A 12920-nucleotide genomic window follows, 5' to 3' on the forward strand; every position below is an offset into this window, starting at 1 on the left:
TCAGTGACCATTTGAAGGAGATAGACATAGTCGACAATGTACACTCAATCTGCTTTGATTCTACCAGCTTCAATACTGGCAAGCTGCATAGAACTATATACAGGTGAATAAAAATAAAAATATATTTTTAAAATCTTATTACTAACTTTGTTGTTTGAATTTTTAAAGTACTATAGCAATAATGTAAGGCTATAGAAATATTGATCATGATTTAATTGTGTTAAGTATAAAATGAAAGAACACTATGTATTTGTATGCTATGATCTGACTTTGGCAAGCCCTTACTGATGTTGGCCTGCTGTCACCACGTAGAAGGGGTCCATATCAATCATTTCGAAAAAACTATTGGTTGCAAGGCCACTGTTGGTCCTGAAAATCTTTTTTTAAATTGCTTCATAAACAATGGCATTCCATTAATACTAAAAGTTGCCAGCTGTATAGTTTTGAATGAAAGTTTGTTTGTGGAACTTGGCTAGAAGCTCAAGCCATTGAAGCAAAGAACCAACTTGTGTAGATAGTAAAAACCAAAGCTTTTAAAAACTCAGAGCTTAGTTTAAAATTATTATAAGCAGACATTTATTAAAACTCTAAATAATCATTTTTAGTAGCATTTTTTTCATTGCGTTATAGTACCTAGATTTAGGAAACATTCAATAAAAACATAATAAAATTTTAGACTGGTAAGAAAGGCAAGAAAGACTGGCAGAATTATAAAGAAAGACTGGCAGAATTATGTCTTATGTACCTGGACCCAAGCTATATCTGCAAATTTAAGAAACCTGGTGCTATGCACCATGCCAGATTCATGGCCAAAGGTACTTATTACCTGAAAATACTTCTTCATTAAGTATCTGTGCAAAAGCATATAGATCTGGATCTATATTGCTTTTGATCTATAGGCTTTCCTCCAAGACCAAAGCTGCCTACTGCAAATAAGCTGAGCAGAAAACACCAGCTCAACTTTTGAAAGAGTTTTCTTTCATAGAAGATGTAAATCTATTCAGCTTCTGTGAAATGGACACTGAATCAGATAGCAGCACTGATTTATTTCCTGATGTTAATGCTGTAGAACAACTGCTTGGTGACCATGAGGCTGCTAATCACAGCTAGTTAATTATTTTTTGGTTGATTTTTGTAATTTTTATTTAATACATTTTTACTATTGCTAGTTTATTATTTAAAAAGATTGACTGGGGTGGTGCTCCCCCCCCCCTATTTTTTTTTTAAAGGCGGTTAATCAAAATACACTGCTGATTATTTTGTTTCTATAAACTATTTAAACATACATAAAAAAAATCAGAGTTTTATTTTCATTAGTAGACCCACCGCCAGAAAAACCTGGATTTCATTAATTGATTGGTTGCAACTGGTAAAAAGTGCTAAACAATGGTTACAGGTCTGGCGCAAAGCATGAAAAGGAACCTACAATGATAATTTTTGGAATATGTCTTTTAAATAACATAAACATTCATTTGTTAAAACAGTATCTAATTTTTTTTTTTTTTTTTCGGGTATATTTTGCAATTTATATAAATAACAGTTTTTTTTTAATTTTATGAGGCCAGCGCAAGGTAAAAAAAATAATTAAAAAAAAACAACTATAAACAGTTTTTCATTTCTTTATTATAGTCCGCAAAAAATTGCCTATTTGTTAGTGAAAATTTTTCCATGAACGAATTTTTGAACACCCAATATATATATATATATATATATATATATATATATATATATATTTATATATATTTATATATATATATATTTATATATATATATATATATATTTATATATATATGTATATATATATGTATATATATCTATATATATATATATATATATATATATATATATATATATATTATATATATATATATATATATATGTATATATACTTAAACAACTTTAAAAAGTATTCTACACAATAGTGCTCAATGTTCTTAAAAGAACAGAGCAATTATATATTAGTAGAAAATCACTTAACAAAAATTTTTTCCATTTAACACTGTGTTTCATCAACAAAGATTCATCAGAAATGGATGATCAAATTAATAAAACTTCAATTTGTACCAAAAATTAAATTACAGGAAGTTGCAAATGTCTTAACTACTGTAAATCTTTCAAATCGAAATAAACATAAATTTAAAAATTGTGAATTTTCTTGATGTCACATTTGACCTCTCTGAAAATTCATATAAGCCTTTCAAAAAACCAAACGATGAACTATTATATATTAACATTAACTCTAACCATCCACCCCAAGTTCTAAAACAAATCCCGATTTCAATTAATAACAGACTAAACCAAAACTCCTCAAATGAAAATGTATTCAATTCCTCTAAATGAATATTTGAAGATGCCCTAAAAAAAATGGTTTTGAAAATTTTGAACTAAAATTTGACCCTGAAAAAAAGAATACAAAAAAACGAAATAGAACTAGAAATATAATTTGGTTCAACTCCCCATATAGCAAAAATGTTTCTACTAACATAGGAAAAGTGTTTTTAAAATTGGTCGATAAGCATTTCCCACGATCTAATAAATTACATAAAATTTTTAATCGAAATACAATTAAAGTTAGCTACAGTTGCACAAAAAATATCGAAAGAATTATAAAAGGCCACAATAAGGCTTTGTTAAACAAAAAAGAAATCCTAAATGAAAAAACTACAGGAAATTGTAATTGTAAACAAAAAATCAATTGTCCAATAAGTGGAAGTTGTTTATCAAAAAATGTGGTATATAAATGTGTTGTTTCCTCTAAGAATGTACCTGATAAACAATATATTGGCATAACAGAGGGTGAATGGAAAAAACGTTTTGGCAATCATAAGCAATCTTTCAAGAATAAAAAGTATTCAAAAGACACCATGCTGTCAAAATATATATGGGAATTAAAAGAAAAAAATATTGATGATTTTATACTGAATTGGTCTATCCTTAAAACAGCGCCTGCATATAACAATATTTCCAAAAAATGCATACTATGCCTACAAGAAAAATTTGAAATAATTACACATGCAAATCAAGAATGCTTATTAAACAAAAGATCGGAATTAATTTCTAAATGTAGGCACGAAAATAAGTTTCTCCTAAAAAACTATAAAAATAAATGAGTTCAAATAATATTTACATTAACTACCCTTTTTAAAAAAATATTTAAAAAAATAGCATAAATAATCATTTCTAAAGAATTCTTTTTATAATAGTGTCAGCAAATTCCACAAATGTGTGAAAATTTACAGTAATTTAATTTTGGTATAAATTGAAGTTTTATTAATTTGATCATCCATTTCTGATGAATCTTTGTTAATGAAACACAGTGTTAAATGGAAAAAATTTTTGTCAAGTGATTTTCTACTAATATATAATATATATATGTATATATATATATATATATATATATATATATATATTTATATATATATATATATATATATATATATATATATGTATATATATATATATATATATATATATATATATATATATATATATATATATAGACATGGATAGATATATTTATATATATATATATACATATATATATAGATACTCTATATATACATACACACAATATATATATATATATATACATATATATATATACATACATATATATATATATATATATATATACACCCTGATATATATATATATACACCCTGATATATATATATATACACCCTGATATATATATATATATATATATATATACACCCTGATATATATATATATATCAGGGTGTTAGCCAGAAAAAAAATTCATACAGCGTTTTAGCGAAATTGGGAATTTAGGTGCGGCTAAAAAAAAAAAAAAGGTCATTACATTCTGACATTTAAAAAAGTAGATATAATTTTTTAAATACAATCATGTTTCAATAAAAAATTTCTATTTTTGCTGGGTTAATCATAGGAATATTTTTCTTTTTTATTTTTCAGGAATATTTTTATATTTTATAAATGTTTAATTATAATTATTCAACTTGTTTCATTTTGAGCAGTTTTCGTCAGTTTTCATTTTTAAATTGTTTCTCTCCTTTGTTTAATATTGTTGAGAGAAAACTAGAACAAAAGACAATTGTTTGCAGTTTTAATGAATGAATAAATAAATTTATTTATTGAAACTTTGATCTATTTTAATTGCGTAAATCGCTTTTAAATACAGTTTTAAAAGGTTTAAACGATTAGTTACATATATTGTCTTCTTTTATTTTTATTTTCATTTTTAAGTTATAAATGTAAAAAAAATGCTAAATAGTATTTAATTTTTAACAAAACATTTTTGATGATTTCCAAGATCCTCTTGTAACTTTTTAACTTGCTAAAACAACTTTTTAATGACAGTCGATAAAAAAACTATACATTATACTTAAGAATGCCAGAATTTTACGGCTTTTACGAAGGAAAACACTAAAAAAAATTATTACAAGTTTGTAAAATCCGTAAAATTGTAATTTTTGTAAAATCCAGACGTTTGACAACCCTAATTATATGGAAAGATTTCGAATATTTCAGATTTAAAATACTTAGTATTTTAAAACTAAAAATTTTAAAATAGTTAAAATTTTTTTTAACTTTCTTACATAGGTATTATTGTTCGTCATATTTTATATTACAATTTTTATCATTAGATAAATTCAAATAATAAAAAACTTATTGAAATCGATAGCTTTTAAATGAAAGTTAAATTAAAATTTCCGAAATTTTAATAACCTTTTATTGAAAATTTGTTGGCTTGCTAATTTCCATCAAATATAATGCTACTTTTTTTTAAATACTCGGTGTAATTAAGGCGATTTACAAATTATTCGAATTTATTTATTTGAAATTGGCATGATTTTATAAGCGTATTATGTCCGAACAAAAGCTTTAGATGTTATATTTTTTTTCGCTTCAAGTTTTTTTAATATTAGAAGAAACTTTTCTCTTTTTTATATAATTTTCTGATCCTTTTTACTACCCCTAATTGTGAATACAAAAAATACCATTATGGAGCCTTTAGATCACTTTCGCTCATCGGCGTTAACATGACTTTAGTTAAAATCAGTTTTTACCCTGACAGACTTTAGTTAAAATCAGACTTTAGTTAAAAACAGTTAAAATAGTTGAAAAAGTGCCTTAATTTACTATAGATCCTAGTTCTAATCGTTTCTGACCTATTAGCTTTATATAGTTGTCAAAATACAATATTTCTATCAATTTTTACAAAAAATACAAGAATTCTGACCAAAAAAGAACTTGCAATCAAGAAAAAGCGCCAATAAACGTTAAAAGTTTTTAATCTATGATGTTCATTTTACCTAAAAATCGTATTTATTTAAAATCTTATACGAATTTGGACAAGCGAATTAGGATTTTAAAAAAATTAAAAAAAAAAAAAAAAATCTACGGTCTGGGTTTTTTTGCTTCAAACATTTATATTTTATGATACTGCAAAATTTATCATTTTTTTTTTCCGTCTTTTCATGATTCACAGACCTGATCATTTAACGGAAATATGTAGTAGTCAACAAAATATCATACAGACGCCATAGTATTTTAAAATTGCCATTACTGCACCGAGTAAGTAACAAAGACATTTAAGGGGCAGATCAATTTTTTTCAATTTCCAAATATACATTAAATATCTATGTAAATTTTGAATTTGTAAATTAAAAAAAAATTAATTATTGTAAACATTGTTTAATAATTAATAATATTATTTAATTATCTTCTTTTATGTTTTACGCAAATATAACATATACAATACGCTTCATTGCAAGTTTTATTTTTGATTTTTTGTTGTTGTTATTTTCGGTTTACTTTACTAATTTTACCGAAATTATTAATAAATTTTTTAATATAAAAACGTTATTAACTTATTTTATATTATAATATTTATTAATATGCAAATTTTATTTGTAACTTTCCTAACTTAAGATAAAAAGCAAGAATGTAAATAAATAGTTTTTGAATAACAAAAATAAATTAATAAAATAATTTATTAAACGCATTGAAAAATTTTAACTGGAGAATAACTGACATCAATTAAAAATTAAAAACATTTTTTTTTCAACTTTTGAATGAATGATCTTGCTTGTTAATGACGACACTTTTTTTTTCACATTAAAAAATCGATCTTAATTCTTAATTGATTAACTTAATTAATTTCCTTGTCACGCGTACAAATTGCGTTTTTTACTAGTCTAGCGCAACAATTTAAATCTGAGACTGATTAAATTTTTTTTTTACCAAAATCTTAAAAACCTTTGGGAATTTTAAACCAATTAGGAAACCACGTTATACACGGCGCCATCAGGCTGGCTAACACCCTGCATATATATATACAGTAATTTTAATATACTATATATACCACATTATTATTAATTTATTAACTTACACGTTTACTGAGATTTTTATCATCCAAAAAGTCCACAAACTTCTGCAGTCCATTTAAACATGTATGTGTTAAAAACTTTATTTTATGATACAAACACAATGTTACAATATTCAAGTAAGCACTTGCTACCATTTTACATTTTGATACATCCATTTTTGATGACCATATCAGTAAGTAATGATGAAAATATTTCTTGTCTAAAATTATTTTTAAATATTCTACAGTCATTTCAAATAGTGATTGATTAGTGATTGACTTCTCAAATAACAAAAACAGAAGGTACATATTATCATGAGGAATATTTTCTGCATCAATATATTTCTTAAGTTCTTCTTTAACCAAAAGAATATCATCTACAAACTCATTAAAATTTTTTAAACTCAATTTGTAATAATTTGAAAGTTTTGACCTCATTTTACTGTGATCTAATTCCGGATCTAAAACAAAACAATTTTGGCTGTTTAAACAAACTTTCAAAAAAAAAATATTTACATATATTTATATTTATATCTATTTATATGTATATTGCAATTTTTTGTATTTTTATACATTTTATTTTTTATTTTATTGTGTTCTACTTCTGGATCTAAAACAAAACTTTTTACACTTGTTTATGAATATTAAGAAGAAGAATAACATTTATTTAAATTGATAAAACTTTCCAATGTTTATGTTGGGAAAAATTTCATTGTATGTATCGCTTGAAAAACTTACAAAAATGTTCTACTAAATATTTTATATAACATTAAAACATGAAATCAAAATCTATTTTAATTCTTTTTACATAAAAATTTTCTTTTCAGTTAAAAATTAAATTTTCTTTTCAGTTAAAAAATAAATTTCTTTTCAGTTAAAAATTAAACTTCTTTTCAGTTAATACCATGTAAAGGTGTTAACTTAAAAAATAATAAATAATCTAGTCATGCTACAAGAAATTTATAGAAAGTGTGGCAAAATAAAAACAATAATAGTGACAAATAAATCACTAAATAACCTACTACATCACATACAATAAAACACTAAATAACCTACTACATTACATACAATAAAACACTAAATAACCTACTACATCACATACAATAAAACACTAAATAACCTACTACATCACATACAATAAAACACTAAATAACCTACTACATCACATACAATAAAACACTAAATAACCTACTACATCACATACAATAAAATACTAAATAACCTACTACATCACATACAATAAAACACTAAATAACCTACTACATCACATACAATAAAACACTAAATAACCTACTACATCACATACAATAAAACACTAAATAACCTACTACATCACATACAATAAAACACTAAATAACCTACTACATCACATACAATAAAACACTAAATAACCTACTACATCACATACAATAAAACACTAAATAACCTACTACATCACATACAATAAAACACTAAATAACCTACTACATCACATACAATAAAACACTAAATAACCTACTACATCACATACAATAAAACACTAAATAACCTACTACATCACATACAATAAAACACTAAATAACCTACTACATTACATACAATAAAACACTAAATAACCTACTACATCACATACAATAAAACACTAAATAACCTACTACATCACATACAATAAAACACTAAATAACCTACTACATCACATACAATAAAACACTAAATAACCTACTACATCACATACAATAAAACACTAAATAACCTACTAAATCACATACAATAAAACACTAAATAACCTACAACATCACATACAATAAAACACTAAATAACCTACTACATCACATACAATAAAACACTAAATAACCTACTACATCATATACAATAAAACACTAAATAACCTACTACATCACATACAATAAAACACTAAATAACCTACTACATCACATACAATAAAACACTAAATAACCTACTAAACCACATACAATAAAGCTACTACACCTTATTACTATATATTTAAATATTTATACAGTTGCAATTTATTTTTAATTTAAAAACAATAAAAAATATTTGATACTCTGCTTAGATTTTTTTCTGCTTCTTGATCTTCTGCTTGACTTTTGCATGACTTCAGTGAGCTGAATATCTAAACAAAACATAGTAAGACTAACAAGTGTTTGTTAGCCTGTGGCTCATAACAACATTCCATCTAGGTTTACTGGAACACTAAGCAGGAGGTAGATGCTTCTCACTTTTAATTTTTTTCTAAGACTGGGATTATGCTAATGTTATAGTGGCTTTATATACTACATTTTTTTGAGAGACATTGGTTATTTAAAAAGCATGTTGTTTTCTTAATGCAGTTGCAGCTTGTAACACTAGCAATAAGTTTGCTGAGCAAAATTTGTTGGTTATGTGAATTATTAATTGATCAAATATTTAATAATACAGCTAAAACTAATTTTTATTGCATTTGTATTTAAAATCTTGTGACATTATGTTATTGCTAATAATGTAATTGCTTATGACATAATGTCAACTAAGTTTAAGAAAATTTAAGAATTTAAATTATAATCAAATTATAATTAAATTGTTTAAATAAAAAAAATTTCAATTTGACAGAATTTCAGTATGTCAGCTTAAATAAAAAAAATTAAATTTTTTAATTCAATTATAATTTGATCTATTTTGTAAAAAATATATATTAAAAATATATATATAGATTGCTCTTAAGCAGACAAGAGTTGTATTTCTAATAAAATGCAACATAAATTAAACTAAACCCTGCTAAACTACTAAAACAGCTAAACCCTGACCCTGAACATCTATGGTTCAAGTTATTTACGAATGTTTGACTAAAAGAAATTCCCATTAAGTCAAACTTGCTGATATGGTATATTAGTTTGTGATTTTTCTAAAGTATAAACATTAAATATACACTAAAATACTAACTAAAAAGCGAAAAATATTTTAGTAAAAGAAGTTACGTAATGTATTCACACAGTACACTCAAAAGATAATTAAAATGTTATAAAAACAAAAAAATTTTTAAAACATTGACAAAATTCATTATGTTTAGCAACACAATGACGTCGTTATTATTTGGTAATAAAATTGAGAATGTAGTTTTGGTTGATGGAATTATAGATGATAGCTCCTTTGAACAGCGATCATGATTTGTAGAAAGGAGAAAGAGATGCAACTTAACAATAATGAGAGAGATCATCAAGCTTGGCAGATAAAGCAGACCCACCTTTGTTTACAATGTCTTTTGTGACCTTAAAATAAAACAAAAAGAGAAAGACCATCAATAGAAGAATCAGCCAAATATGACAATAGTATTCCATACAGGGACAAATAACAGATTTGTATAGTAGAAAATAGAATCAGGAGTAAGATATTGGCGAGCACAAAATGTGGAAGCAACCTTAGCAAATGCTAATTTTACAATTAATTTTATATACAGTTTCCATGAGAGGTCAGTAGTGAAGGATATACCAAGAAGACATTAGGATGACCCAGTGAGAAGATAGCCATTCATTAATATAGGATTCATATTAACATATGTCAACAGTATTGTGATAGTTGTTTGCAGTAAATAACTGAGTTTTGTTGGAGTTAAAGTTCATAATCCACTTCAAGCCTCAATCTTTTACAAAAGTGAAATTAGATTCAAAATCAGCTGCCTGTTCGTAGCAATAAAAAGGAGAAGAATTTTTGTCAAGACAGGAGTATAAAGTTAAGTTGTCAGCATATAGAGCTTTATGTGTAAGATTGTCAGGAAGATCATTAATGTAGATAAGAAACAACACAGGGTCAAGGGTAGAACCTTGACTTACCCCAGAAGTTACGGGAATCAATGAAGAGTGTTGGTCTTTCAAGATGACTTTAATAAAGTGTTTAGAAAGAAATGATTTGGTAATCTCAAAAACTTTCCCAGTTACACTATATGAAACAAGCTTATGGAGAAGACCAGCATGCCAAACTTTGTTGAAAGCTTTAGATATGTCAAGAACAATAGCCCTTGCCTCACAGCCTCCATCTAATGCACGATAAAATCTTTCAGATCAGCAGTTAGCAAGTCAGCCGTAGAACTAGAAAATCAAAAACCATATTAATTGTCTGACAGTAAGTTATTTGAATTAAGATGAAATAATAGAAATTTGCGAATCAAAGGATAGTATCCATCAATACTGAGATCTGAAGAAGAAACAGCCAAATTTAAATTAGTCTTACAAAGAGTAAACAAAACTAATGAACTTTGCAAAAGATAAGATTTAATTGATGGTAAGTTACTTCGAAGACCAAGATTATTTGTGAAAGTGTGGTGAAACATATATAATAATAGTATATAATATATAGGAACAGTTAGGTGGTGGAGATGGTTTTTTATGTTTAAAATTTTGGGTTACTTTGGACATGGTTTAAATTAACAATAACTTGAACTATTCATAGAGAGAGCATGATACTCTAAGCAATGAACTATGCAGTTATCTGAGTCCTGTGCAGTTGTCTTAGTCCTACTAATTAACCCAAAGTTGTAACTTAAGGCTCCTTATGTGGCCTTGACAATGCACACCAAAAGCATTACCAGGGAAACACATCCATGTGCAACATGGCACTGTTTATACTCTAGTATTTTACAGCTGTTGATGAAATCAGCCTCTCTGAGAGCTACCACAGAGTTTGAGAACTCTGTGGTAGCTCTCAAACCTTACTACCAGCTGGCCTCAGAACCATTAAGTTTAGTTTTAGAGCTGTACCCTCATTAGGGGATAACAGGAAGAGTTGCAAGGCCAATATCAAGGAGGCACATGCAAAAATCTATGAGTAGAGTCAATTAGATCCAGCATTTATTATCAATATAATACAGGTTTACATCAATGTCAGCCTAATAGATGAAGAAGGGATTCAAGGCTGGTCAACAGAATTATTCTGCCTACCCCTAAAGTCTTTGACTATGAGGCCTTCTACTAGAGAGTAGCTGGATGCAGTTAACATCTGCCCAAGATAAGTATTTTTATTGAGACACCATCTATAGCCTTTACTCAACCAAGAGCCCCAAAGGCAGGGGATTTATAAGTTGTTAAGAGAAGTTACTTCCTGTAAGCACCAATACAAAACTTTGATATACATGATATTTTAGAAATGCATCAAGAAAAATACATATAACAGAACACTAGAAATTAAGGTCAGCATAAGTTTTAAGGTTGGAGTTGGTAGTTGGTAATTGGACTTACACTGTATCAGAACACAAACATAAATATAGTTACTTACAAGTGAGTGAACTACGCGCCAGAGTATCAGACATAACAGAAATAAATACCAATTTATGGGTGAGTGAACACCACAACAGTGGTTTAGACAAAATACAAACATACATATATAGTAAATTATAGGTAAGCTAATACAGTAACTGATACACCTCCAACTGACACAACATCTCACTGGGTCCTCTACTTTATGTTTTCTTGAATTATTGCTTATTACTAACCTTTCATGGAAACTATAAATACAATGGATTGCTAAATCAGCAACTTCTAAGATTGCTTCTCTTAATCGTGCTAGCCATTTTCTTACTCTTGATTTCATTCTCTAACTCTACAAATTTCTTATTTGTTCTTGTATGGGATACTGTTGTCATATTTGGGCTGATTCTTCTAAAGATGCTCTTTTTCTTCTAGACAAGGTCCAATAACACATTGTAAACATAGTTGGATCCACTCTATTTGCTAAGCTTGGGCCTTTTGTCATCATGGACATCAACTAAAACTTATTCTCGATTGACTCGTCATTCAGAAAAGTCTTATTCTTTTATTGTATCTATCCCTGCATGCTCTTATTTTTTTATTGTATGTAAGACAACTTTTTTAATTTTTGTCATTTTTTTAATTTTTGTTATACAATTGACCTTATGATAAATAATACAATAAAAACGCAATTAAAAAATGTAACAAATGTTAAAAAAACGATAAAAGAACCAGTAATGTTAAAAGGAACTAGATTAAAAGTGTCATTTTTACATGGTTCAATTATTATGGCAAGTAGTTTCACCAATATAACAGGATTTACAGTCTTCACATTTAAATTTATAGACAACAAATGATTTAAAGCCTATAGGGATCTTTTAAGGGTAAGGGATCTTTTGCCGAAAAAAACTTCGAAATTTTTTTGAAGTCTGTTTGGTTTATATATGAAAAATACCAATACATATTAACTTAAAAATTAACTGGAAAACTTAACCTAAAACAAACAACCAGCTTTAAATAAAACTGACATAACATAAGCAATAATACAACTAAAGAAAAGAACTTAAGACCAAACCTATTTGAAATTAATAGAAACTATAAATAAAACAAAATAATAACAATATAAAAAATAAAAAAAAGCACCATAGAATTAAAGATAAGCTAGCAGATCGTCCTTAAATTACGCAACACAAAATATATTTAAAAAGAAGAAGTAGGAGATAATAAGCTCTTTTACGCGACAATTTTCATTAAACTTAATTCTTTATTATTTAAATTAGAATTCTGGGAGGGAAAACTTTTTTGTTTTGTTTATTGTGAAAGTTTGTGTTACATAATTTATGGGCAATCCC

At 26.5% G+C, this 12920-nt stretch overlaps 1 protein-coding gene across 4 annotated transcripts in view; it reads right to left on the reverse strand.

The window, feature by feature from the left end:
• LOC100214706 (NFX1-type zinc finger-containing protein 1) overlaps positions 1 to 12920 on the reverse strand; it is a 75126-nt gene that overhangs the window by 33407 nt on the left and 28799 nt on the right. For all 4 annotated transcript variants that reach the window (XM_065790495.1, XM_065790493.1, XM_065790496.1 and 1 more), the window contains exons 6-7: positions 8397 to 8465; positions 6377 to 6813 (exon numbers count right to left, since the gene is read on the reverse strand). In XM_065790495.1, coding sequence (XP_065646567.1) covers positions 6377 to 6813; positions 8397 to 8465 — 506 coding nt within the window. The remainder of the gene's footprint in view (positions 1 to 6376; positions 6814 to 8396; positions 8466 to 12920) is intronic.

The sequence above is a fragment of the Hydra vulgaris genome, chromosome 02 (assembly GCF_038396675.1).
Source record: "Hydra vulgaris chromosome 02, alternate assembly HydraT2T_AEP".
Taxonomy (NCBI): Eukaryota; Metazoa; Cnidaria; class Hydrozoa; order Anthoathecata; family Hydridae; genus Hydra; species Hydra vulgaris.